The following is a 23,953-nucleotide window of genomic DNA, read 5'->3' as shown; positions in this document are numbered from 1 at the left end:
CTGAGCCAAAGTCAGACGCTTAACCAACTGAGCCACCCAGGTGCCCCAATATATTTTTTCAATGACCAGGTTTTCAAATACCTGACTGTCAAATTTACCAAACTTATAAATGAAAAGTGTTTGTCTTCAGAAATGTTTTTAGTGATTTTAATTTCTTTTTTTTTTTTTAATTTTTTTTTTAACGTTTATTTATTTTTGAGACAGAGAGAGACAGAGCATGAACGGGGGAGGGTCAGAGAGAGGGAGACACAGAATCTGAAACAGGCTCCAGGCTCTGAGCTGTCAGCACAGAGCCTGACGCGGGGCTCGAACTCACGGACCGCGAGATCATGACCTGAGCCAAAGTCGGACGCTTAACCGACTGAGCCACCCAGGCGCCCCGATTTTAATTTCTAAGATAGGTATCACCTACACATAATCTCAATACATATATAGCAAATAAAATATTACAAAATCAAGATCTTTGATTTCTATGACCTACTTGCAAATCTGTTCAAAATACTTCTATTAAATGGCAGATATGAAACTATATTAAAAATATAGATAAGCAAGTTTCATTTAAGTTTCCCAAATTCTTATAGTCAGGTATTTTGCTCTCTGCTATGGCACACAACAGCATTTTTCCTAAGCAATCAAAAGCAAGCTGGAAGATTCTTTGTTCATTAATTGTAAATAATGTATCCAATAAAAGTAGAAAAATGCTGAAAAGTGATATATGTATTTTAATATGATTATTACTTTAAAACCATAAAACTTTACTTTAATAAAGGCAGTAATCTTTACTTTAGTAAAGGCAGTTTACTTCAACTGGGATTGGACAATAAATACATCATGATGATGACCTTGAGGCAATCAGCACATACTTATAAAATGATGGTTTGACCTTATATCTTATTTTCTTTTAATTTTTAATTTTTTTTTAATGTTTATCTATTTTGAGACAGAGACACAGAGTGCGAGTGGGGGAGGGGCAGAGAGAGAGGAAGATACAGAATCCGAAGCGGGCTCCAGGCTCTGAGCCATCAGCACAGAGCCCAGCACAGAGCTCAAACTCATGAGCTGTGAGATCATGACCTGAGCCAAAGTCGAACGCTCAACCGACCGAGCCACCCAGCTGCCCCTGAACTTATATCTTATTTTTAATTCATCAGCCTCATGTGGTTTCATGTGGGTATCTAGAAAAACTTCCCATAAGATTCGACAATCTTTCAATGGAAAATTGCTTAAAGATAACATTCCTTTATCAACTTACCACATATCAGTACACAATTTATTAAGTGTGTATTATGTGCCAGGCACTATGCTAAGTACTGCAGATATAAAAATGATTAACACTTGAGCCCTAGATAAGAGTACCCCTGAGGGGCGCCTGGATGGCTGAGCCGATTAAGCCTCCGACTTCAGCTCAGGTCATGATCTCACAGTTCATGACTTCGAGTCCTGTATCAGGCTCTGTGCTGACAGCTCAGAGCCTGGAGCCTGCTTCGGATTTGTCTCCCTCTCTCTCTGCCCTCCTCCACTCACACTTTCCCTCTCTCTCTCTCTCTCTCTCTGTCTCTCTCTCTTAGAAATAAAGAAACATTAAGAAAAAAAAAACTAAAAAAAAAGTGAGAGCATGGAAGAGACAGTAAAATAAACCACACAAAATATTGTTAAGAAACAAAGTTTTCAAAAGGTGTTGTGAGGGGCCCCTGAGTGCCTCAATAGGTTAAGCGTCAGACTTCAGCTCAGGTCATGATCTCACAGTTCATGAGTTTGAGCCCCACGTCGGGCTCTGGGCTGACAGCTCAGAGCCTGGAGCCCACTTCAGATTCTGTGTCTCTCTCTCTCTCTGCCCCTCCGCTGCTTGCACTCTGTTTCTTGCATTGTCTCAAAAATAAGCATTAAAAGGTGTTGTGAACAAAGAAGAGGAACATATAATCCAAACTAGGGAGGAGAGGATGGTTACAGAAGCCTTCTTGGAGGCTTACTGATAAATAAGTCTACTGCCTGGCTTTCAGCATGGCCTACTGATTAAGAGAATTGATTCAAATCCTAGTACCATCTGTTCCTAGTTGTGGGAGTATGGACAAGTTACTTCATTATTCCAAGCTGGTTTCCTTGTTTATAGGATGGATACAATAGTATTTACCTCATAGTGCTGGTAAGAGGACCAAATAAGATAATGAGCAGAAAGCACAGTGGCTGCCATAAAATATGCTAGTATTCTGATTGTTTTAACGGTGATCTCTTTCTCTCTCTCACACACACACCCCTCACCTAGCAAACAAGCTGGTGGTTTCTGGATTTCCTGGCCAATGTATGTATGTCCTATATACCTCTAAAAGAAAAACTTGTTTCATCCCACCTAGCCTGCCCCCCTGCCCCATTTTCAGTTATCAGACAGGCTTCCTGATCCCATGAAAAGTCTCCCTGACTTTCTTTAGTCATGCCTGTGCCATGTCCACTCTTTGAATGTGAGCCTGACCACTGAGAAATGTCTTGAGAAGACCGTAACTCTCCTGTCATCCTTCTCTGTCTCCATATCCTCCCAGAGACAGATCTCTTGCCCTTCACCCTCACACTACTCTCTGAAGATTTGGTGATTTTTGGTGATTTTTCAAGAGTTCACTTACCAAAGTTTTGGTGATTTTTCAAGAGTTCACTTAATTGGCTTTGTCCTCTTAACTATTGGCCACTGCTGTCTCCAAGCCAGCAACCAACACTTCATTTCATTTAGAGTGATCACTGCAGAGACAGAAAAAAATAATGTGATTAGAATACAAAATCATTGAAGTTCATGACAATGAGAGAAAGGCTTGTGCTAGAAACAATAAGAGAATGACCATTTGTTCTTCTCACCTTATCCTTTTTAGGATCATGACTCTATTTGACAATCATTCCCCTGCCATTGGCCACTTATTTATCAAGCAACTCTTTCTAAAAGGTTCTTCTCTCCTTCCTCTTCATTTGCAGAAAAGCCTAAGGGGAGAGGTCAGGCTAAGTTCAGTATCTTCTTATACGTTTATCTTTCTAGAGCTTCTACCAAGTTTCACCAAAACAGATTGAAATAATATCAAAAGACAAAAATAAATGAAAAATTAGAGTTAAAAGGCTTCTCCCATTCAAGGGGCCCATTGGCAGAAATAAAGTATTCCTTATCTGTAAGAGTGTAAAAGATGATTTGGACATTAAAATTAGTAGGTAAAATTCAATCTACTCTAGCTTCCTAATTTTGTCTTTAACCCGTATGTTACAAAATTATTTTGACTTTACTAAAACATTACTCCCACTTTCTAAAGACAAAGATACACTATATTATTTCAACTTGTAAATTACTCACTTATTTTTTTTTTTTATTTGAGAGAGAGAGAGAGCATGAGAGCAGGAGCAGAGGAGAGGTTCAGAGAGAGAGAATCCCAAGCAGGCTCCACGCTAAGCATGGAGCTTCACACAGGGCTCAATCCAACTACCCTGGGATCATGACCTGAGCCACCCAGGTGCCCCAATTTGTAGATTATTCATGATTTAATTCTGCTCCTCACTTCAGACGCTTTGTGCATCTTCACAACAGCATGTGTACCCCATATCCACAAAACTCTTCAAAGAGTTTTGAAGAGTTATGTGTTTCAAAGAGATATATGTTTCAAAGTCTAAAATATTAAAGCATTAAGGTCCTACCAGATTCTCCACAGCAAAATAATTGGAAATTCATACACTCTACAAAAACCAATTATCAACTGACTATATCAATTACATATCAATTTTATATCAATTTGGGGCAGAAAATTTCAGTTGCCTCAAGTTTCCACTGAAATGCATTGACTTAAGTAGCTTATTCATAAACTAAAAGAAAAATGTTCATGTTACAAAAACAAAAAATATAAAACCAATTCCTGATTAAGCCACATGTGAATTTACTAAGTCACAGATTAAATGTGTGATTTCAAAGCTTAGCTATCATGTAACTTGTTTCCTGACTCTGAAACAAAAGATCATTTGAAACACTTAGAGTTCTGGATGCAGCAAACTTTTAAACTGCCTTTCCTCCTTACAGCATTTCTCAACAAACTCTTCCTCCATCATGGCTACTTCTTCAATGGGATAACAAGTAAAATTCCTCAACAACAGAAAAAATAGTAACAGGAAAACTAAGCTGATTCAAATGAATGAGAAGAAATAATTCTTTTTACAGTTTTTAAGTATGATAACATAATAATAAACAACAATAAAACTAACCTTACATAACAGACCCTTGGAAAATGCTTCCATTCAACAGTATTGAAAAAATAGTGACAGTAAATAATAAGTTTCGGGTTTTAAAAATCAACAATAATAAGGATCCTCTTCATCAACAGAAAAAAAATGTAGATGACTGGAAAGGCAATATTCTCTAAGTGAGATATCGAATATGAAATTCCATTTAGCAAAATATGAATTTCAGGTAAAAAAAAAAACTGAGAACTTGTTGCATTCACTTATACTTTCCACTAAAACTCAGTAATCATCAGAAAATGTTAGCTATTATAATTAGATTTTGTTTACATTCATTACATAAAGTTGTGCCAGGTCAAAAGTCATAAAATAGTTCAAAAAAGAAACTTAGCATTTCTGATTCTCCCCATAGGCCCGATGCCACTCAAGCCTACATGAATAAACTTTACCAAGTCATCTAATTTAGCAGGACCTAAGTGTTACAAATTCATTCAAGAGATTTTCCCTTGGAGCCACTAATCAAATCTGTTGTCAGAGAATTTTAATTGATATGAATCATTGTCTTTACTTCACCAGCAATGCAATAATGCTTATTATTAATAATTCTTTATTAGTTGTATATCTAGATGGAAATGTAACAAAATGTTAACAGTGGTATATCTGGGTGGATAGAATTATGGATGACTTTACTGTAAATTAAAAAATCAAGGGGTACCTGGGTGGCTCAGTTGGTTAAGCACTGGATTCCTGATTTTGGTTCAGGTCAAGGTCTCATGGCTAGTGAGATAGAGCCCTGAGTTAGGCTTTGTGCTGATAGTGCAGAGCCTGCATAGCACAGAGCCTGCTTGGGGTTCTCTCTCTCTTCCTGTGCCCCTACCCAGCTCATGCTCGCTCTCTCTCTTTCCCTTTCTCTCTCTAAATAAATAAAATAACCTTTAAAAAAAAAAACATACTTTAAAAAAAAAAGACATCAAAAATAAAAGATCAACTGGTGTTCACATAACACATACTACATCTTAATGAGGAGGGAGAACACAAATAGAAATTTGGAACTGAAATTTATGATGAAATTCAGAATACATTTGAATGTCTATTAAGTATGAAGAACATAAATACACCATCTAATTCACTATCAAATATAAAAAAACTCACTTATTTTGCTAATAACATAGCAAATCTTGCCTCCAGTCTTTGCGCCAAAGTCATTGTATTTTGAGGATGTTAAAGAGTTAAGTCAGAGTCACAAAATCCTGAAATATGAAATTGAAACAAAAAGAAAACAAAAACCAAACACCCTTAGTTCTACACTACGTAAGACAATCAAGTGTTAGTTGAAATAAGGATTAAACATGGATTTCATTTTTTTTTTTTTTTTTTTAAGAATAGGTCTGGCTCCTGGTGTGGTTTTTCTTACAATCATACATGAAAACTTTCTGTTGAGATGGCTTGGTGTTTTTTTAATAATATTGAGCACTATGACATATTACGTAAAAATCTCCAGACTTGGCAGTAATTTTTACTTACCACATGAATACAAAATATCTTGATAGTGATCATCATTTGTCAGTTTTAGATAGAGTTCTTGAGCTTGAGTTTAATCCTTTGTACAGTAAGGTGGAACAGCCATCGAATTTAAAATCCAAGGAACAAATACCATAAAGAGGGATTTCTACTTAAGCTCTGAAGAAGTTGTAAAAAGGGAAGGGGGAGCTAGTTATTCTGCCTACTTGGAATTTTATTCAGTTGTGCCCAACTGAATCTAGTAGAGGGGTTAGAAGAAGGGAAAGGAGTTAACAGCAGTGAGATGTTGTTCTGGGCACAGAAAACAGCATGCAACTGCACACTGGCAACAGCGAGACAGGCTAACAAAGGGGACAGAAGATGCACTTGACAGGAGTATAGAGAGTCAGCAGAGGAGTAGGAGGAGAAGGCATACGAGACGTAGGCTGGAGTGCAGTAGGAAAGAGCCTTAGTGGTAAAGATGAATAGCTTAAACCTAATGCAAAATACAATAAGGGCCCAGTAAGACAAGTCCAGAAGACCAAGAAAACACCTAAAGTACAACATTTCAAGTTATCTCAAAGGCAGAGTTTTAGACAAGGAGTTTTGAAAAGGGGAGGTTACAAAAGCCACAAGAGAAAAACATTTAGTCCAAAATTTAGTCGAAGTGGTTTTTTTCCTTTTAGACACAAAAACAAAGGGACATCTGGCTGGCTCAGTTGGAAGAGCATGAGACTCTTGATCTCTGGTTGTGAGTTTGAGCCCCATACTGGATATAGATATTACTCACATAAATAAATTTTTAAAAAACTGAAAACACAAACAGGAATTTAAAGGTGCCAGGGTTGTTTGTTTGTTGTTTGTTTGTTTCTGGTGTTTCCAGAGTTTGAACAAATAGGAGGAAGTAAACAAAATGAAGCAAGTAAACTCAAGTTTAGACACTTAAATAGTTACATGACCAAATCCAAATCAAAGAAAGGTGATAATTAGGATAAATGAGCAGAATCTTAAGTAAAAGTGACAGGGGATAAGAATTTCCTGGCAACTTGTCAATTAGTTTAAGAGGTGTTTAGGAAGTGTTTATGAAGACACAGAGAGAAAATAAAGAGAAATAGCAAAGTAAGTAATAAAGACAGTAATTTACAATATCCTAAAAGCTTCTAAGAGAAGGAATAATGCCCTATAGCCCCATGAATGAATCATTTAATGTGGTAAAACAATTTTCCAAACTACAAGTAAATCTCTTAGGGTTCTTTCTGATTAAATGCAATTCTAGTTCATTTAAAAAACTGATTCTTATTTTTTCAGATAGAAGTTATATTACGACAAGAAAATTTTTACTTAAACTTCTGAACAATTTAGCCATTGTTCACGAGCCCTGAGGTGTTTAAAACAAATTTAGTAATGAAGGTCTCATTGTGTACTGCACTTTTAAATCCATTTCTTGCCCAATGTCATTTGAATGCTTCACAAGTATCATTTGACCCTAAAGCTGAGAAGCTGACATTTTAGCAAATTCACCATTTTACCACTAGGTGGCAAAAAAACCCAAGTAGTATCTGTTACCAAAGCTAGTACAAAATTCCAACTACTTGAACAACCAGAATGAATTTCCACCAGGTGTCAACCAAGAGGGAAAAAAAAAAGAAAAAAAGGCTGTTTCCCACTCAGATACACAAATTCAGTTTTAAGCATAGCCATCTAAACTTTATTAGAGATAAAAGGCCTGCCCATTAACTCTCCAAATAATTTGCATATTTATATATAATGCTGAAGCCAAGATAACTACCTCGTCAACTAAAATCCAACGAAATTGTTTCTTCCCCAAAAAGCAAGAAAACAGTAAACCAATGAGAGCGGTCAAAAATCTTCCAGTGTATTTAATTATGAATATATAGTTCCAGATTCCTATTTTTCTATCTACATTTCTCTTAGAAGCAGCTCTGTTGATTGCAAAAATCTAGAAAAGTTTATGCTGTTATGCCTTGAATCCCAGTGTGAGTTTATGAAAACATTGCCATTTGTTACCAAAATGTTCACAATATAAATTTACTTGTCTTTGATTAAGAGGATTACAATGTTGAACAGTCTAAGACCGTTGGACTTATAAAAATTAATATTAGAACTTTACAAAATTAAGCTCTATTTATATACCACATCATGCTTTTCAAAAACCATCTTACAGGCTTCACTAATTTCTAACAAAGATTTTCGATTCTGTTGTGAACATGAGGTCAGTTAAAACACTATGTCATGTTGCCTCTTATAAAGTGGTACTTTTTAAGGCCAAACTCTATTTTTAATCCTCTGGACACAGGAGTTGTAATCATGTCATACCCTGCAAATCTAGCTGTAGGTGGTGTCTTTAAAAAGCCTCTTTTCTTCCTTCTAGGAAGTGGTCAGGCCTTTTCCCCCCTGGCGTCATCATGCAAACAACTTGGTTGCTTTTCGTTTCTATCTAATTAAGAGATGGAAGAAAAAGCAGTCGAGGAGTAAGCAAAACCTATTGATTAAAAAAAGAAGAAGAAGAAGAAGAAAAAAAACTATTGATCATAGTTGCCTCTCTTTCTTGCTCCTTCTGGTCTTCTCTCGTAAGGTTCCTTTGGCCTCGACTGAGCTCCCTTCCACTCTGCCTACAACGCACTGGTCTTTTAAATAATCCAAGCCAAGAATGCTCTTGTCTACGAACATTGTTTCTTGTCTAGTTTTTATTACGTTTTCTTTTGAAATTCGTTAGATTATGCTCGGCAACCAGCCGCTTGCCCAACCGGTTTCTCCCCTTCCCCCATCTTTCTTCACACATCACTTTTTCCTCCTTCCATCCAAGTAGTGGGCAAAACCCTGCAGCGCCGGTAACGCTCGCTTCGGTCTGGTCACTCAACAGTTTATCCCTACTTGGTTTTGCAAACATCTCCCCACCCGGCGCTTGTCCCCCAGTGCCCCACTCTTTCATTATCTATTAGAGTGTGCTCGGTAAGGGGCTCCAGATAGCACGTCGAGGGTTTACGGTAGCCTGCCTACCAATAGGAGCCCACAATGAAGAGAAGTCAGGTTCAGCCTCCCGACAGCCCGTGTCTTCTTCCCTTAGCTGTACACCTACTGTACCCGCGAGCGAGCGAGGGAGCGAGCCGGGCGCGGGAGGGGACGCGCAGGGAGGGCGGACAGCAGCCGCGGCGTGCGCATGCGCACTGGGGTTGTTTTTCACAAAGCTGCTCTTAAAGTGAGCTGGCAGCCTCCAGCCGCCCGTCTTTGTAAGGAGACCACTGAGACTAGCAGAATCGTGGAGCAGCAGCCTCTGTGCTGCCCTGACTTTTTAAGAAATCTCAATGAACTATTTGTAAAGAATCACTGATCTTGCCTGCAAGCTTTTTGCACGGCAAAGACATCGATCAGTGTTAGGTGAAGATCACATTTTATATGTGATCTTGACTTTTTGTCTTACATTATATTTTTATAGATTTTGTTATAAACATGGTGCTGGGAAAGGTGAAGAGTTTGACAATAAGCTTTGACTGTCTTAATGACAGCAATGTCCCTGTGTATTCTAGTGGGGATACAGTCTCAGGAAGGGTGAATTTAGAAGTTACTGGGGAAATCAGAGTAAAATCTCTTAAAATTCATGCAAGAGGACATGCGAAAGTACGCTGGACCGAGTCAAGAAACGCCGGCTCCAATACTGCCTATACACAGAATTACACTGAAGAAGTAGAATATTTCAACCATAAAGACATCTTAATTGGACACGAAAGAGGTAAGTTTTTATATTATACAGAAATCATTAGACCTTGATTTTCTTTGAAAAGTACCTTTTCAATTTTCCTGAATTCGTGTTAATTCTACTCCTGGCATAACACATAGCAGTTTGATAAAGATTAGCAAAGTTGGAAGATTGGGATTCTCCTTGACATTCATCGTGTGTTAAGCCGTAATGCATGCAGGCATCTGCAAAGTGACTGCAAACTGCACTTATTCAACTACCTCTGTCTATACCCGGCTTGGTCTGTGCCATACGCACTTGGAATACATTTCTATCTTACTTGTAAATTCTACTTAAATCTCATTCAATAATTTTACTAATAAGTTTTCAAATGAATTGCTAAAATCTGCAGTCCAATATTCGATTTTTTTCCCTTGTACTCTGCAACCTTAGATCTTAAAAAACTAAGCTTCAGTGAAGAAATGGAGTAACATTTTTAAGTGGGTAAATAGGTGGTTTTCATTTTTAGTATTGACACGCAAAATATTTTAAAGAATTGATCGTTGTTCTTTGATAAAGGATTTCTGTGGCTTATTTTGACATATGGCATCAACACCCCACGTGTTTTTTCCCTATTCTTTCCAGATCCTTTATAAATTTACATCAAGCATTCTCTATTTTAAAGGATAGTGTCTATCATTATGATAGGTTTCAAATCAGTTTTAGAAGCCATTTCGGGTCAGTAATTTTCTTTTCCGAGTATGATGCCTAACTTTGGAACGTGCATTCAATGAAACCTGTGCCAGTCAAATGGAATTGAAAAGTATTCGGCACATTGGATTTGATTTTTGGTTAGAAAAGGAAGATGAAGGGTTGTCAAGGGGAGAAGGGGTCCTAAGATTTCCAATCTATTGTTTAAGTGGTTACATTGTGGAAATATAGGAGACTCTAAGCTTGTTTTTCTAAGTTTCCACCCTTTGTTAGAAGCGGTTCAATCCTGTTTCGGACCAGTTCTGGGGGGTGGTGAGGAGGGGCGCTTGTTCTGCTCTCAGCAGATTGGTTACACGCGTCAGGTGGTGGCGATGACTTAATTCCTAGCCGAAGAAGAATATAATGTTAAAACTGGTTATGTAATTTTTTGCTTCTCCTTTTTCATGCAGTATTTAGTTCAAATGTTGAGGATTTTCAAAAAGTACAGGACATCTTTACCTTTTTTAATATTAAAAAATATACATCCCTGAGGAAGTGCTAATTGAACTAAGGCAAGTGTCGAAATGAAGGATGCTTGGGAGTTACAGCATTTAACTCATTTTTTTTTTTAATAGATTAAGATGAAATCAGTTCTTTGGTTGGGTTTTCACGGTTACACATAGGTCATTTGTATTCTGAAATAATTTCTAGTTAATCCTTCTGAGCAGTAAGACTGATGTTAAATGTAAATGCCTAATGACAGCTTTGGTATTTGTTGAGAAGCAGGCACACGAGTTTGTGTTTGAACCTTTCTGGACATTGCAGCTTTTTATCAAACGGTTAAGAAACAAAGGTTTTTAAGGAGCTGAGGTTTGCAGTGGGATAAAAGTAGAATAACGACTTATGGGGGCAAACGCAGTTTGATTAGTTACCCGATGATTTCACGGTAAAGAAAATTATGTACCCCGTACCCCAACGAGATGCCCCTCAACCCCTGCAAGGCGCGGACGAGCTCTTAGCTGGAATAGTTTCAATGACTTAAAAGTGGGACCTCTCAAACTAGCCTGGTAACTGAGACCCCGCCCCGGGCGACCGGCGATAGGCGGAGCCGCGTTTGTTAGCCTGTTGCTAAGGCGATGCCAGGCTCTGATTGGATTGGGCGCGGGCGGGTGGGGAGAGTGGGCTCGCGCCGGTTGGGGCGAGGCTTGGAACCGGCGTGCGCCGGTAAAGGTCCCTCCAGAGTGGCCGCCCCCGCCCGTACTCGCATCCCTCCCCGAGGTTGTGGAGGCGCCGTGGTTCCTGTCACGGAATGTTGTCGCCCCTCACCTCGGCTTGCTTGGGGACCCCAAAGAAAACGATCTTGGGTTTCAGCAGAGTAGAGGGGGAGAAGCTCCTGCTGGCCTTACAGGTGCCGAACGGCCCTGGGCGTAACTTCAGCTGACAATTCTATTCTGAAGGAACTTGGGTAGGCAGGGTTAGGACCCCATTTTCCTGTTCTCGGCTGGAAGATGTCAGCTGGCTTCTGTAAACGCTCATTCCCTGAGCTGAAACAAAGCGTGTTGTGTGGACCTATGCAGTCCCCAGACCGGCTACCTTGATTTGACCTGAGGGACTGACCGTAAAGGCTGGCCAGGAGGAGAGGGAAAAGTGCCACTGACAACGAAAGCTGGGGTCGGGACCTTGGCGAGTATTCCCTGGCCCCTCCCCATTGTTTCCCAGGGACTATGCAGCCCTGCCCACCCCCCCACCCCGCCCCAGTTTCCCTCACCGCAACTGTAAAGGTGTCAGGGTGGCCCGAGCCAGATCGAACCGGTCACCGGCTGGGGCGTGTAAAGCGGAAGCGCCGCGGTGCGGTCGCCCCGCCCCCAGTCCAGCAGGGTAGGCTGCGCGAACGCGAGCGCGAGCGCCGCGCGACGTATGCCGTATGTATAGCGGGTCGCGCGGGCGGCGGCGGCGCGCGGGCGGGCCGGCTGGGATCTGCTCGCGCCGGTTTAGGCCGGTCCTCTCCTGCTCCGGTCTAGTTCTTGATTGACAGCCCGGCACTTGTTTACCACGGCGCGGCCGCCGCAGCTCGCCTCAATGAGACTGCTGAGCTGGCACAAAAAGGGAGAGAGAAGGGAAGAAAAGGAGAGGGAGGCAAACTTTGGGCGCCTTCGAGGGGAGCGAGTGTACATGGCCCCCAACTCACCAGCCAATTTTCAGTGCTGAAATTCTTTCAGAGGATTTGCACAGGGGACGAGGAAAATAGTACTGAGATATGAGGGAATCATCGTGGGTTTTGAATAAAAGTATCCACATATAGACGCGCTTTTTTCCTTTTCTCCCTTTGATGTAAGGGAAGCATCACGTTTTTTGTGTACCTTCGATACTTTTTGGTGAGGGAAAGTTAAATGATTTTACCAATCCCGTCTCCTCTCGTGGTAAATGATGGTGTCTACACTAAAAAGTACGTTAATAATAAGACATTTATGTAATTATAATATTTAGAAGGCTAAGAAAAGTCATTTTAAGAATCCAGAATCCCCGCCCGTATTTTCATTAAGTATATTTATTATGGAGAAATTTTTAAAATAAGCTCTTTGGCCGAAAGAAATTGGTTATAAAATGAAAGGTCATTCATCTGGAAATTGGAAACAACCTAATTGGAGTTCATTTTTCAAGGATGTAGAACATGTTTCCCCGTAAGCAGGCAACCTTTAAAAGATCTTAAAGCTATTTAAGGGTTTTTTTAATATACGTATGCAAATTTTTAGCTGTTGCTAGGACAAACTGAGTGTGGTCATCATTTTAGGGTCAATAAAGAATTTTTATTTTTAGCTTTGAAACTGACATTAAAATCACTGTTCTGTTTTTCTTTTTAACGTCAACATTTGACAAAGTTTTCTAATGGTTTTAGAATTATTCATTTAATCTGTATCAAAACTGACAGACTTGAAAGGTTTACCCAGTTTTTATTACATGTCTCATAATAAGCTTAAACCATTGGAGACCAAGATAACATGTTAGTGTGAAATTTGAGCTCTTCCTCTTTTTGTTGAGCATGTACTATATTGGATGCAGATCCTGTAGAGTTGGCTCATATACCATTAAAATACTTGCCTTTGGGGTAGAAGTGTTAATTATCCCCATCTTACAGATGAGGCAACTGAAGTCTCAGGATTTGTATTTCACCCAGGGGAAGTAACCAAAGTAAGAATTGGCATTAAGACCTCTCAGACTACAAAGTTTGTGGCCTTAATTATTATAGGAGTATCTTTAAAGTTATGCCACTATGAGGAGTGTGTAAAGGTTTAACGTCAAGCTTCTTTTTCCTTTTTCTGTTTGTTTTAAGATGATGATAATTCCGAAGAAGGCTTCAACACTATTCATTCAGGAAGGCATGAATATGCATTCAGCTTCGAGCTTCCACAGACGTAAGTATTATAACAGGCATTCTTCATAAACCTCCATTCTTTTAAAATTATTCTAAATTTAAATATTTTTAGTTTAAAAAAAAAACCCTTTTCATTATTGAATGTTGCTAGAGGAAAACAATACACTGAAAGAAGTAGCTACTTTTTAATCTAGCCTGGCAAAATTATAGAAAGCAAAGCTCAATTCTTAGTACTTTGTCTCAAGATCTGTGAGGTTTTTAAAACTTGAATAGTATTTCACCTAACGTGAGTGAATTAGAAGATTCTGCTCAAATAGTAAGCATTTTATAAGTACTTTATTTATCATCAATTGGTATTAGCAGAAACATAGAACATATCAAGTCTTTTCTGCTAATGCTAACCAACAGCAGTAAATTAAAAAGATAAAAATAATTAGGAATAGATTAACTTTAGAAGTGATGTTCTTTAGATACGGATTTAGCTTCTGTGCAAAGAGCTAATTGAAAAGGTCCCAAAAGAGATACCATATGATCTGAACTTAAAAGGAAACACCCATCATGTACCTAAATATAAGGCTTGGAATATAGTATGGAAGAAGAAAAGAAAGTGGTTTATTTTTAACATAAAAATAGATCGTTAAAAAAAAAAAAATACTCCCCTCAATTTTTTAATATCTTTGATAATTCTAGTACTTGAGTTAATGCGAATAGTTCATAAATGGTATTTTTCAGAATATTCTATTTCCTCCATGCCCTAATCTACTTTTTAAGAGACATACTGCAAGTGTGAATATAATGCTAATACTGGGCCTGAATATTTTTCAGGGTGAAGGTAATTTAATATTTATATGTTTTTTAAAAATCTGTAAACCAAGGTCATTTAACTTTTTTTAATGTTTATTTATTTATTTTGAGAGAAAAAGAGGGAGAGCGAATCCAAAGCAGGCTCTGCACTGTCAGCTCAGAGCCGGACATCCCACAAACCGTGAGGTCTCGACCTGATCCAAAATCAAGAGTCAGATGTTTGACTGAGCCACCCAGGCACCCCAAACCAAGGTCATTGAAAATAAAGTCTGGAAGACTAACTAACATAAATACTGCATTTTATTTTTCTGTGCTATACACATTAATACAGGAGTCTAAAATACAAAAATATCTGTAAAAACAACACTACTTCTCATGCTAATCTAAGTTAGCACTTTACCTTATACATAACTGAACCCTGGGCATTTTTCTAAGGAAATTATGAAAGAAGAAAAAAAAAAAAAAACTAAGCCTACCGAAATAAAACCTTCCACAATTAATAAAATTTGGGAGAATTGAAAAACACTTCTGATTTTCTTGACACAGATTAACAGAAATGTTTCTTTTTCTTTTTAAACCTATAAAGTTAGAAAACCTGGCCAAAAAGAGTTAGAATATGAGTAAACTAGGAAATGGGAAACCAGCTTTTTAGAGTTTCAGTAGACCTATAAAATGCAAATTTTTTTAAATTATAACAAATGGCCTATGCCTTTTCTAGACCTTCTTAATTAGTTACTACAAAAAGAGATTTCTAGCCAGTGGGTAGAATTTCTTAATAGAAATACTTAAACCATTCTTAACTTCATTTTTAGATTAAACTTTTGATATTTCAAGAATTGTTCATTTCCAAACTTGCGTAATTTTGCCACCAGCATTAAAAGTAGCTTCTTCTTAGTTTAAAGGGATTGTATTCTTCTGGCTTTTTTAAGCAAAATTACTATAATATTAACTGTTAGCTATTGTCATTTGGAAAACAGAAGATTTTTTTTCCCCCAATGACTTATCCCTTTGGAAATTAAAAAAATTCTATGTTTGATACCTCATTGATAATAAACAGTGCCCTGTAGTAACACTTCTATATGCTGACCTGCTGTATAATTATTAAAAAGAGGTATAAAATTAATATATTGAACTTTATATTCTGCACAGACCACTTGCTACCTCATTCGAAGGCCGACATGGCAGTGTGCGCTATTGGGTGAAAGCCGAATTGCACAGGCCTTGGCTTCTACCAGTAAAATTAAAGAAGGAATTTACAGTCTTTGAGCATATAGATATCAACACTCCTTCATTACTGGTAAGAATTGACTGAATTCTTCATTCTTGTTTTCAGCATATAAATATTAAAGAATAATCACCTAAACTATGCAATACGTATAAATTTTAAATTGTGATTTATTTTAAAATTCATAACTATTTATTTTTTAATATTTATTTTAAAAATACAGTCAAGAGCACACAAATTAGCAAAAAGTATGCTCATATTTTCTGACATTGTAATAACTTCAGCATATGGTATGAAATAACTCTTACTCAAAAGATAACAATAACAAAAAATAGATCTGTTCCTTGGATAATTCTAGCAGGAGAGGAACAGTAGTATCAGTTATTATTATAAGACCATATCACTTACCATGAAAAGATCATAATCTAAAATTCGCATTGCATTCTTCCAACATAGGGATAGTTGTCAAATGTTGGGGAGATTTTGTCACTTTGATGAAAAAACAATTCCATTTTAAAAGCAATTCTTTTTAATTGCATTTTTCCACAAGATTCAAATTTGACTTTAAAAACTTTATTTGGTTTAAACAAATGATAACATCTTCAAGCAAATAACATTAAAAGTGAGAGTTTTCCTTTTTTCACATAATTGATTGTTACATTCTTAAAGAAAGATGTTAACATTTGGGATTATAACCAAACTGCTTTCTAAGCTGCCTTTTTTTTTTTAAAGGCAGTTCATGTGGAAAGGGTTTTTTTGTTTGTTTGGATGGTTAGTTTTTAATTACTGTATATATAAAACTATGTTTATGGAATGTGATGTTAAACCTTGTACCCCTTTTTTTAATTGAATGGAAATTTATATATAAACAAAAATAATTGTATAATTCAGGAGCCATCAGTTAGGTTTTTTTTGAAGTACATTTGGATACACTTAGGAAAAAAGCAACACTGCTTTTAATTTTAATTCTCCAAGAATTTGGGATTTTTATATTAAAACATTGTTATTGTCCCAATTTCATGCATTGATCTTTTTCTCCAAATTTATTTCTTACAGTCACCCCAAGCAGGCACAAAAGAAAAGACTCTCTGTTGCTGGTTCTGTACCTCAGGCCCAATATCCTTAAGTGCCAAAATCGAAAGGAAGGGCTATACCCCAGGTACGTATGAGATGGCTTCCCAAGGAAAACGATCCTTCATTTAGCTTTTATATATAAATTTATGGAATGTCTCTAAATGCAAACATAATACAGTATTCTTTGGTAAAGTAACTCAGTTTTCTTTCATAAATTGGAATGTCCATTTTTAAATAGCTACTGTAAATGAGTAGTTCTTTTTCATAATTCTAAATTACTTCCTGCTTTTGGGACAGTTTTTTGTCCATGTAGTCCATGTAGAGCAATGAACTTACATTTTAAGTTCTTAAGAATCTACATTTTTGGGTTTGTTTTACCTTTTTCTGCTTTTTTAACAGTAGATACATATTTTTTTTTCTCTAGGTGAATCAATTCAGATATTTGCTGAGATTGAAAACTGCTCTTCCCGAATGGTAGTGCCAAAGGCAGCCATTTACCAAACACAGGCCTTCTATGCCAAAGGGAAAATGAAGGAAGTAAAACAGCTTGTGGCTAACTTACGTGGGGAATCCTTATCATCTGGAAAGACAGATACCTGGAATGGAAAGTTGCTGAAAATTCCACCAGTTTCTCCCTCTATCCTCGACTGTAGCATAATTCGTGTGGAATATTCACTAATGGTATGTATAGAGTTAAGGATTTGTTGTTGTTATTTAGTATTAAAGTCATGAGGATATTATTTTGTCTTATATCCAGGATTTGATTTTTATATTCCATATATGATATATAAAAATATATGTAAATACTGAATTTGGTTTATAATTAATCGTTTACCTCACGTGTAAACGTACTATACAGTATTATACGTAACTAGAGAAATTTTTCTTGTATGTTTTACGTATATATAACTAAGAAATAAAGTAAATGAAGGCTTCAACATTAAAATTGGGTTATTAGTTTTTAAAAAAGAAATAATACTTGGAATTCTAAACGTAACATCTTTTTTCAATGTTTAGGTATATGTGGATATTCCTGGAGCTATGGATTTATTTCTTAATTTGCCACTTGTCATTGGTACCATTCCTCTACATCCATTTGGTAGCAGAACCTCAAGTGTAAGCAGTCAGTGTAGCATGAATATGAACTGGCTTGGTTTATCCCTACCTGAAAGACCTGAAGGTAATTTGATAATGCATGTTTAAGCTTAATCTCTTAATATTTTCAAGAACATAATTTTGCTTCTAATATTTTATAGATACACTTTTGTCTATACCTGCAGACAGTACATGTGTCCCTAATGTTAGATTTAAAACTTGGGGCACCTGGGTGGCTCAGTTGGTTCAGCGTCTGACTTCAGCTCAGGTCATGATCTCACAGTTTGTGAGTTCGAGCCCCACGTCGAGCTCTGTGCTGACAGCTCAGAGCCTGGAGCCTGCTTCAGATTCTGTGTCTCCCTCTCTCTCTGCCCCTCCCCTGCTCACGCTCTGCCTCTCTCTGTCTCTCAATAATAAATAAACATTAAAAAAAAACTTTAAAAAAAATAAAACCTATATCCCTGTAGTTTTGATCACAAAACAAAAAGTTATATTTTTTATCTTGACATTCTTTTTTAATATCTATTATTCTGTGTATTTTGACATGCATAAGAACATGCTGTTCGAATTGCGTGTATCTTTTTCCTTCAGCACCACCCAGCTATGCAGAAGTGGTAACAGAGGAACAAAGGCGGAACAATCTTGCACCAGTGAGTGCTTGTGATGACTTTGAGAGAGCGCTTCAAGGACCACTGTTTGCTTATATCCAGGAGTTTCGGTTCTTGCCTCCACCTCTTTATTCAGAGGTAAGCACTAGCTCCTCAAGTATGAAATAGGCTAGCTCTCCTGGGAAATACTATTGTAGACTTTTTTAAAAACGTAGTTCAGTTTTGATTAGCATCATATTAGAAAAATAATTTAAAACAACAGGATTAAGCATTAAATTATGGTTGTCCAGATTTAAATAAGTTTCATTCTTAACTTTAATAAGTAGGACTCATATTATTGGGGAAACAGGGATAGTATCCAGTCTCATGCTCACAGAATGTCAGTTAAAGGAATAATTCATTTTTTTAAGCTTATTTATATTTATTTTGAGAGAGAGAGAGAGAGAGCAAGCACATGCGGGGAAGGGGTAGAAAGAGAGCTTTACAGAGAATCCCAAGCAGGTTCTGCACTGTCAGCGCAGAGCCTGATACGGGGCTTGAACTCACAAACCATGACATCATGACCTGAGCCAAAATCAAGAGTCAGATGCTCAACAGACTGAGTCAACCAGGCACCCCAGGACTAATTCATATTTTAAGCATCAATAGAAGTGGCATTTTGCAACCATAAATTAATTCAGTAGCTTTAATTCATCTTACTCATCAGCCTTTTCCAGTTTAATTCTTGCATATTTTAACAGTCATAGGGGAAAAGAACATGTGCAAAAACATGTTAGACAAACATTTCTATTCATCTCCCATTGATGACCACCAAGCATGTAGGTGAATAAAACATGGCCCTTACTTGAGAGAAGCTCACAGACTAGTGAGAAGAACAAATTTAGAGATGAAATATTCCATAATAGTATGATAGGAATGCATGCAGTTCATTTGAGAACAGTTCATTAGGACTTGGGAATCAGGAAAGGCTTCCCTGAGAAGGTAATTATTAAGTCAGATCTTCAAAATAAGTAGTCCTCAAAAAGTAATATAGTCCAGGCAGGAAAAACAGCATGTGGAAGGCAAGGAGGCAGGGTAGAAAGCCGGGAATTTCGGGATACTTCAGAATATATCTTAATATATGTTTGAACAGGGGCGCCTGGGTGGCTTCGCTGACTTGGCTCAGGTCATGGTCTCACAGTTTGTGAGTTCAAGCCCCTTGTTGGGCTCTGTGCTGACAGCTCAGCGCCTGGAGCCTGCTTCAGATTCTGTGTCTCCCTCTCTCTCTGCCCCTCCCTTGCTCGTGCTCTGTCTCTGTCTCTCAAAAATAAATACACATTAAAAAAATTTTTTAAAAATACATATATGTTTGAAGGGCTTTAAAGTTGCCCTTGATACCAGCATAATACCAAATAGTTTTGTAAATCACTGGAATCAACCTAATCCTTTTGGTTATCATAGTTTAGCAATTTTACTACGTATTATTACTCTCAAATAAGACATAATGGGATTGTTTCACTCTGCAAGAAATTGCTCCTTTTCTCCCTTAACATCATTGCCAGAAGAGTGTGTTTTCCTTTGAATGTGGTTAATAGGAGATCCACTTTACTCATTGAAATGTAGAATATTTAGAATTTGTTTTTGTAAATTCTTATGGTTTTCTATCCTAATATTCTATTTCATAAAATTTCCCTTACAATGTTAAAAATGTTCTCCCACTTACAGATTTTATTACATTTTTACACTGATGTTTCTGTCTTAAGTCAGTCACTACTGATTTGATCTGAGGCCTTCTGGCTGTACAACAGGCATTTTAAAAGAATGACAATCTAAGCAATTTGTAGTAAAATTCTACTTCCTTCTTTTAAAGTGAACTAAGATAATTAAGGGAATTTAAAAACTTTTAAAACCCTAAATTGTTTCAAAGTGTGATTTAATAAATAGCCGCATGGGGGGAGGAGTTCTAGATTGTATTACAGTGATTTTTTTTTGTCTCTTTTAAGTCATTAAAAGGTAGATGCTTTTTTTCCTCTAAAAATGTGTTTTACCTAAAGTTTCTGAGGCACTTTGGACTGTGCCACATTTAAATACAAGTAAAAATGGGTGTTGCCCAAACGATGTCTCACAAAAAGGAACGTATTAAAGGCAGCTATTTGCCTTCCTATGTCAATTCTCTTTCTAGCTGAGAAACAGCTGAAATATACTCACGTTGCTTAAATGTATGTGCATATGAAAGTCACTGTAGAAATGGAGAAGGTGGGAAGACTGTAGAGCATTTTGGGTTCAGCATTATTTCTTGATACACACTGTTTTTCTAGGCCCTCTGGGGTTTTACACAACTGCACTCTTCTCAAAGCCTAGAAAAGAGAGGAGTTGACTTTTTTGTAAAAGGATAAAAGGGATACTTCATACAAGGAGATCATTGCTATGAAGATGTTTTCCATTGTGTATTTGAGTCTTCGTTCCTACTAAGTGTGGAGTAAAACAGCATTCTCTGATAAAATTTCACCATTACCTTTTGGAAAAGAGAACTATTTGGGCATACCTTTATAAATTTTATTATTAACCTAGTAATTAAATCTAAGACACTTTATAGATAATACTAGTATCCTTTCTTCCCTTAAATGCTGCGTATGTTCTTTCTGATTAAATTCCTCAGTGGTACTCAAAATGTTAGTCATTAGCTGCATTTTTACTAGACCTTATCAAATAACTATTTTTTTTTCACTTTTCTTTTTAGATTGATCCAAATCCTGATCAGTCAGCAGATGATAGACCATCCTGCCCCTCTCGTTGAAGGAACTGTGTTAGATCAACTTGATGTGGGTTCTGAACTGTATCTCTTCCCAGCTGAGGACAGAGAAGTATCTTGGAGACACGTTTTCAGAGGAAGTGGAATTGCTTTTGCCCAGAAAAATGGCAGATACATGAAACAACCAGTGATCATGCTTTAGAAGCCTACAGCAACATTCTGGGACTGCTCCAACATGCTTGAAGATCTAAGCTTTTCTTCTTTAAAACAGGCACATATTAAGAGCAGTCTTCTTAGCCTATGGTCATACGTGTCAAGACACCACGTTGTAAAGAGGGATGATTTCCTTCTTTTGATTTGAAAATTTGCACATGCTCAATGCTTACATTGTGCAGTTCCGATGTCACTACAGCTTTTTTTTTTTCCATTTATGCCAGACTCTTGATACTCTTTAAAAACTTGTTTGTGGTCAGCACAACAAGGAACAAAAGAAAGCTTTGAAAAAACTTTAACATGAAAAAAACGCACTGACTTTTTTTTTAATTTAATATAGCCTGGACTTTACCTGCGTATGCACATGCTCAGAAATGTCCTACTAGGCTGACCATGTATCACCTCTTCAGCTTGGATCCTATTGTGGATTTATTTACAAACATCAAATGCCTTCAAGCCAATCCTTCTTGCTGTATGTTTTGCAGCCTACTGTAGTAGATACGCAACAGATATGTGGGAAAAGAGATAAGAGGAGGAAGCTAATAAGAGACTTTGTCAAGATTGTATACCTTCTTGGTTTCTTTTAAGAATTTGTTGCCTTTCTACTATTACAGCAAAGCAGCATTTTGTTACTGACTGCCTAAAATCACTTAATCTCAGGTGAACGCATCACTTGCCAAACTGTTGGAATGCTATTTGTGTTTTGTTGCACTGTTGAGTTATTTTTTTGTTTTGTTTGTTTGGTTGGCTTTTTGGAGAGGGAAATTTGGAAAAGGGACATACACAAAAGTGATAACCCACCCACATTCCCTTTTTATCATTACATATAAGAAGAAACTAGCAGAGCTAAGAATGGAGTAAAGAAAGGCAGTATGGCAGGCACCAGCAAAGAGTTAAGGGCTTGTTGCTCTTAAAAATGATTGTTATTTTTATTATTTTAAGAGTATGAAAATTTTCCAGTCACTGGAAAGGAGGAGAAAGTGCATTTATTTTTGTACGGAGTTACTTAATTACCTCCAAAACACCTATGTTGGAAATCATGTTTGCTGGTGCAAAGTGTTTTAATGAGCAGGAATATGTACACACACACATACACACATACACATTAGAGAGTTCAATTTATATATTCCGTGTCCTGCTCAAGCTTCTCAGAGCTTGAAAACCCAAGTTTATTCTAAAAGTATATAACTTCAGAATTACAAGTATACTAGAATATGTGCTGGGATGATAACTGTTTTATATTTTTGTGGGGTTTTTTTTAATGAAAGTATTTTTTCCATTACCTAAAGAACATTTTGCTAAACATGAGAAACAACTCACTTTGAGTATATATAGATAAGAGCAACCACATCAGTAAATTATAGTTTATATTAAAGATAATTTACAGTTGGCTCATAACAAATATACCAGCATTCATGATGACACTTAAAAACTGCATTTTCCAAGGTACCAAGTTTACCGATCGTCTTACTTTGGAAGGAATTCAGCTCTGATGTTTTTAATGAAAATCAGCATCTCTGATATTGCAACATACGTGTGAAATGGGTGTTACATCTATCCTGCCGTTTAACCCCACAGTTAATAAAGTGGCTGAAAATAATAGTAACTCTGGCTTGGTGCTTGACCTGGTTAAATACTGTCTTAAAGCTTCATACAAAACAAATAGGCTTTTCCATAAGTGGCCTTTAAGAAAACATGGAAGACAATTCATGTTTGAAAAATGCTGACAGGGTGAAGAAAGCCCAGCGTAAAAATGAATCGCGTTTTAGGTGATTCAGTAAAGGGTTTGGGCTCCCGTAGCAAACTAATACTAGATAATAAGGAAATGGGGGTGAAATATTTTTTTATTGTTGTTAAATCATTTTGTGAATGTCCCCCTCAAAAGAAGCTAATGGAATATTTGGCATAAAGGGCATTTGGTGGTTTTATTTTTGTTTGGGAGGGGGGGGGTGTCTGAAAATCCCTTTTCTTTTTTCTCTTATGTCTGACTAGGGAACAATTGTTGATATGCATAGCATTGGAATACTTATCATCATATACTCTTATAAATAACACATGAAACAAGAATGACCAATATTCTAATAATTGGCACTGGGTCACAAAATAAAATGTGATTAAATTTTGAATCTATAAAACTTTATCAAATAAAGTTTTATTTTCCCCATTAAAAGTTATTTCTTTACTTATTTAGAGGCATTACTTTACTCTTTTCTAAATATTGGTCAATTCCTGACATAAGATGTGAGGTTCACAGTTGTATTCCAGTATTCAAGATAGATTCCTGATTTTCCAATTAGGAAAAGTAAAATCCAAAATATTAGCAAAACAAAGTGCAATATTAAATGTTTGCTTTATAGATTATATTCTATGGCTGTTTGTAATTTCCCCTTTTTTTCCCCCTGTTTTATTTGGTGCTGAATATGTCCTTGTAGGCTCTGTTTTAAGAAAACAATATGTGGGAAATGATTTAATTTTTCCTATTGCTCTTCCTTGTGGAAAATAAAGTGTTTTGTTTTTTTCTTTTTTGTAAAATTGTTTGGAGATTTATTTCAATCTTAATCATGTTAGTAATTCGTCATACTTGCAAACATTAAGACTACAATTAAACCCTGTTTTAAGCCATGCTAGGTAAGAATAGTTTCTAGATATCAAAGAAAATCACTGAAGACTTACAGGAATTTTTAATACTACTTATCAGTGTTTGCCTTAATAATTCACCAAGTTACAGATTTTTTTTTTTTTATGAAAC

General features: G+C 36.8%; 1 protein-coding gene and 1 long non-coding RNA gene across 14 annotated transcripts in view; one reads left to right on the top strand and one right to left on the bottom strand.

Moving 5' to 3' along the window:
- The window catches only part of LOC122222727, a 128,700-nt gene that overhangs the window by 92,836 nt on the left and 11,911 nt on the right, over positions 1–23,953 (bottom strand). For 8 of the 10 annotated variants that reach the window (XR_006203827.1, XR_006203821.1, XR_006203822.1 and 5 more), the window contains 2 exons: positions 2,842–2,961; positions 2,616–2,727 (listed from right to left, as the gene is read on the bottom strand). This is a non-coding gene — a long non-coding RNA (uncharacterized LOC122222727). Of the gene's footprint in view, positions 1–2,615; positions 2,728–2,841; positions 2,962–8,715; positions 8,866–11,849; positions 12,111–23,953 lie in introns of those variants that run through there. The other 2 variants (XR_006203826.1, XR_006203828.1) reach the window with 2 other exon arrangements.
- On the top strand, positions 8,967–23,512 carry ARRDC3 (arrestin domain containing 3). 4 transcript variants are annotated; one of them, XM_042943224.1, is made up of 8 exons: positions 8,971–9,445; positions 13,413–13,494; positions 15,408–15,555; positions 16,540–16,642; positions 16,982–17,238; positions 17,575–17,737; positions 18,244–18,398; positions 20,980–23,512. In XM_042943224.1, the coding sequence occupies exons 1-8, from the start codon at positions 9,166–9,168 to the stop codon at positions 21,034–21,036; spliced, it is 1,245 nt and encodes a 414-aa protein (XP_042799158.1). In that variant the 5' UTR covers positions 8,971–9,165; the 3' UTR covers positions 21,037–23,512. The 4 variants fall into 4 exon arrangements, with proteins under 4 accessions (XP_042799165.1, XP_042799158.1, XP_042799168.1 ...); XM_042943234.1 differs by lacking the exon at positions 8,971–9,445 and adding an exon at positions 12,491–12,527; XM_042943231.1 differs by lacking the exon at positions 20,980–23,512 and having other exon boundaries at positions 8,967–9,445; positions 18,206–18,357.

The sequence above is a fragment of the Panthera leo genome, chromosome A1 (genome assembly GCF_018350215.1).
Source record: "Panthera leo isolate Ple1 chromosome A1, P.leo_Ple1_pat1.1, whole genome shotgun sequence".
Lineage (NCBI taxonomy): Eukaryota > Metazoa > Chordata > Mammalia > Carnivora > Felidae > Panthera > Panthera leo.
The sequence above is the reverse complement of the archived record's forward strand: the minus strand, read 5'-3'. Positions and strand labels throughout refer to the sequence as shown.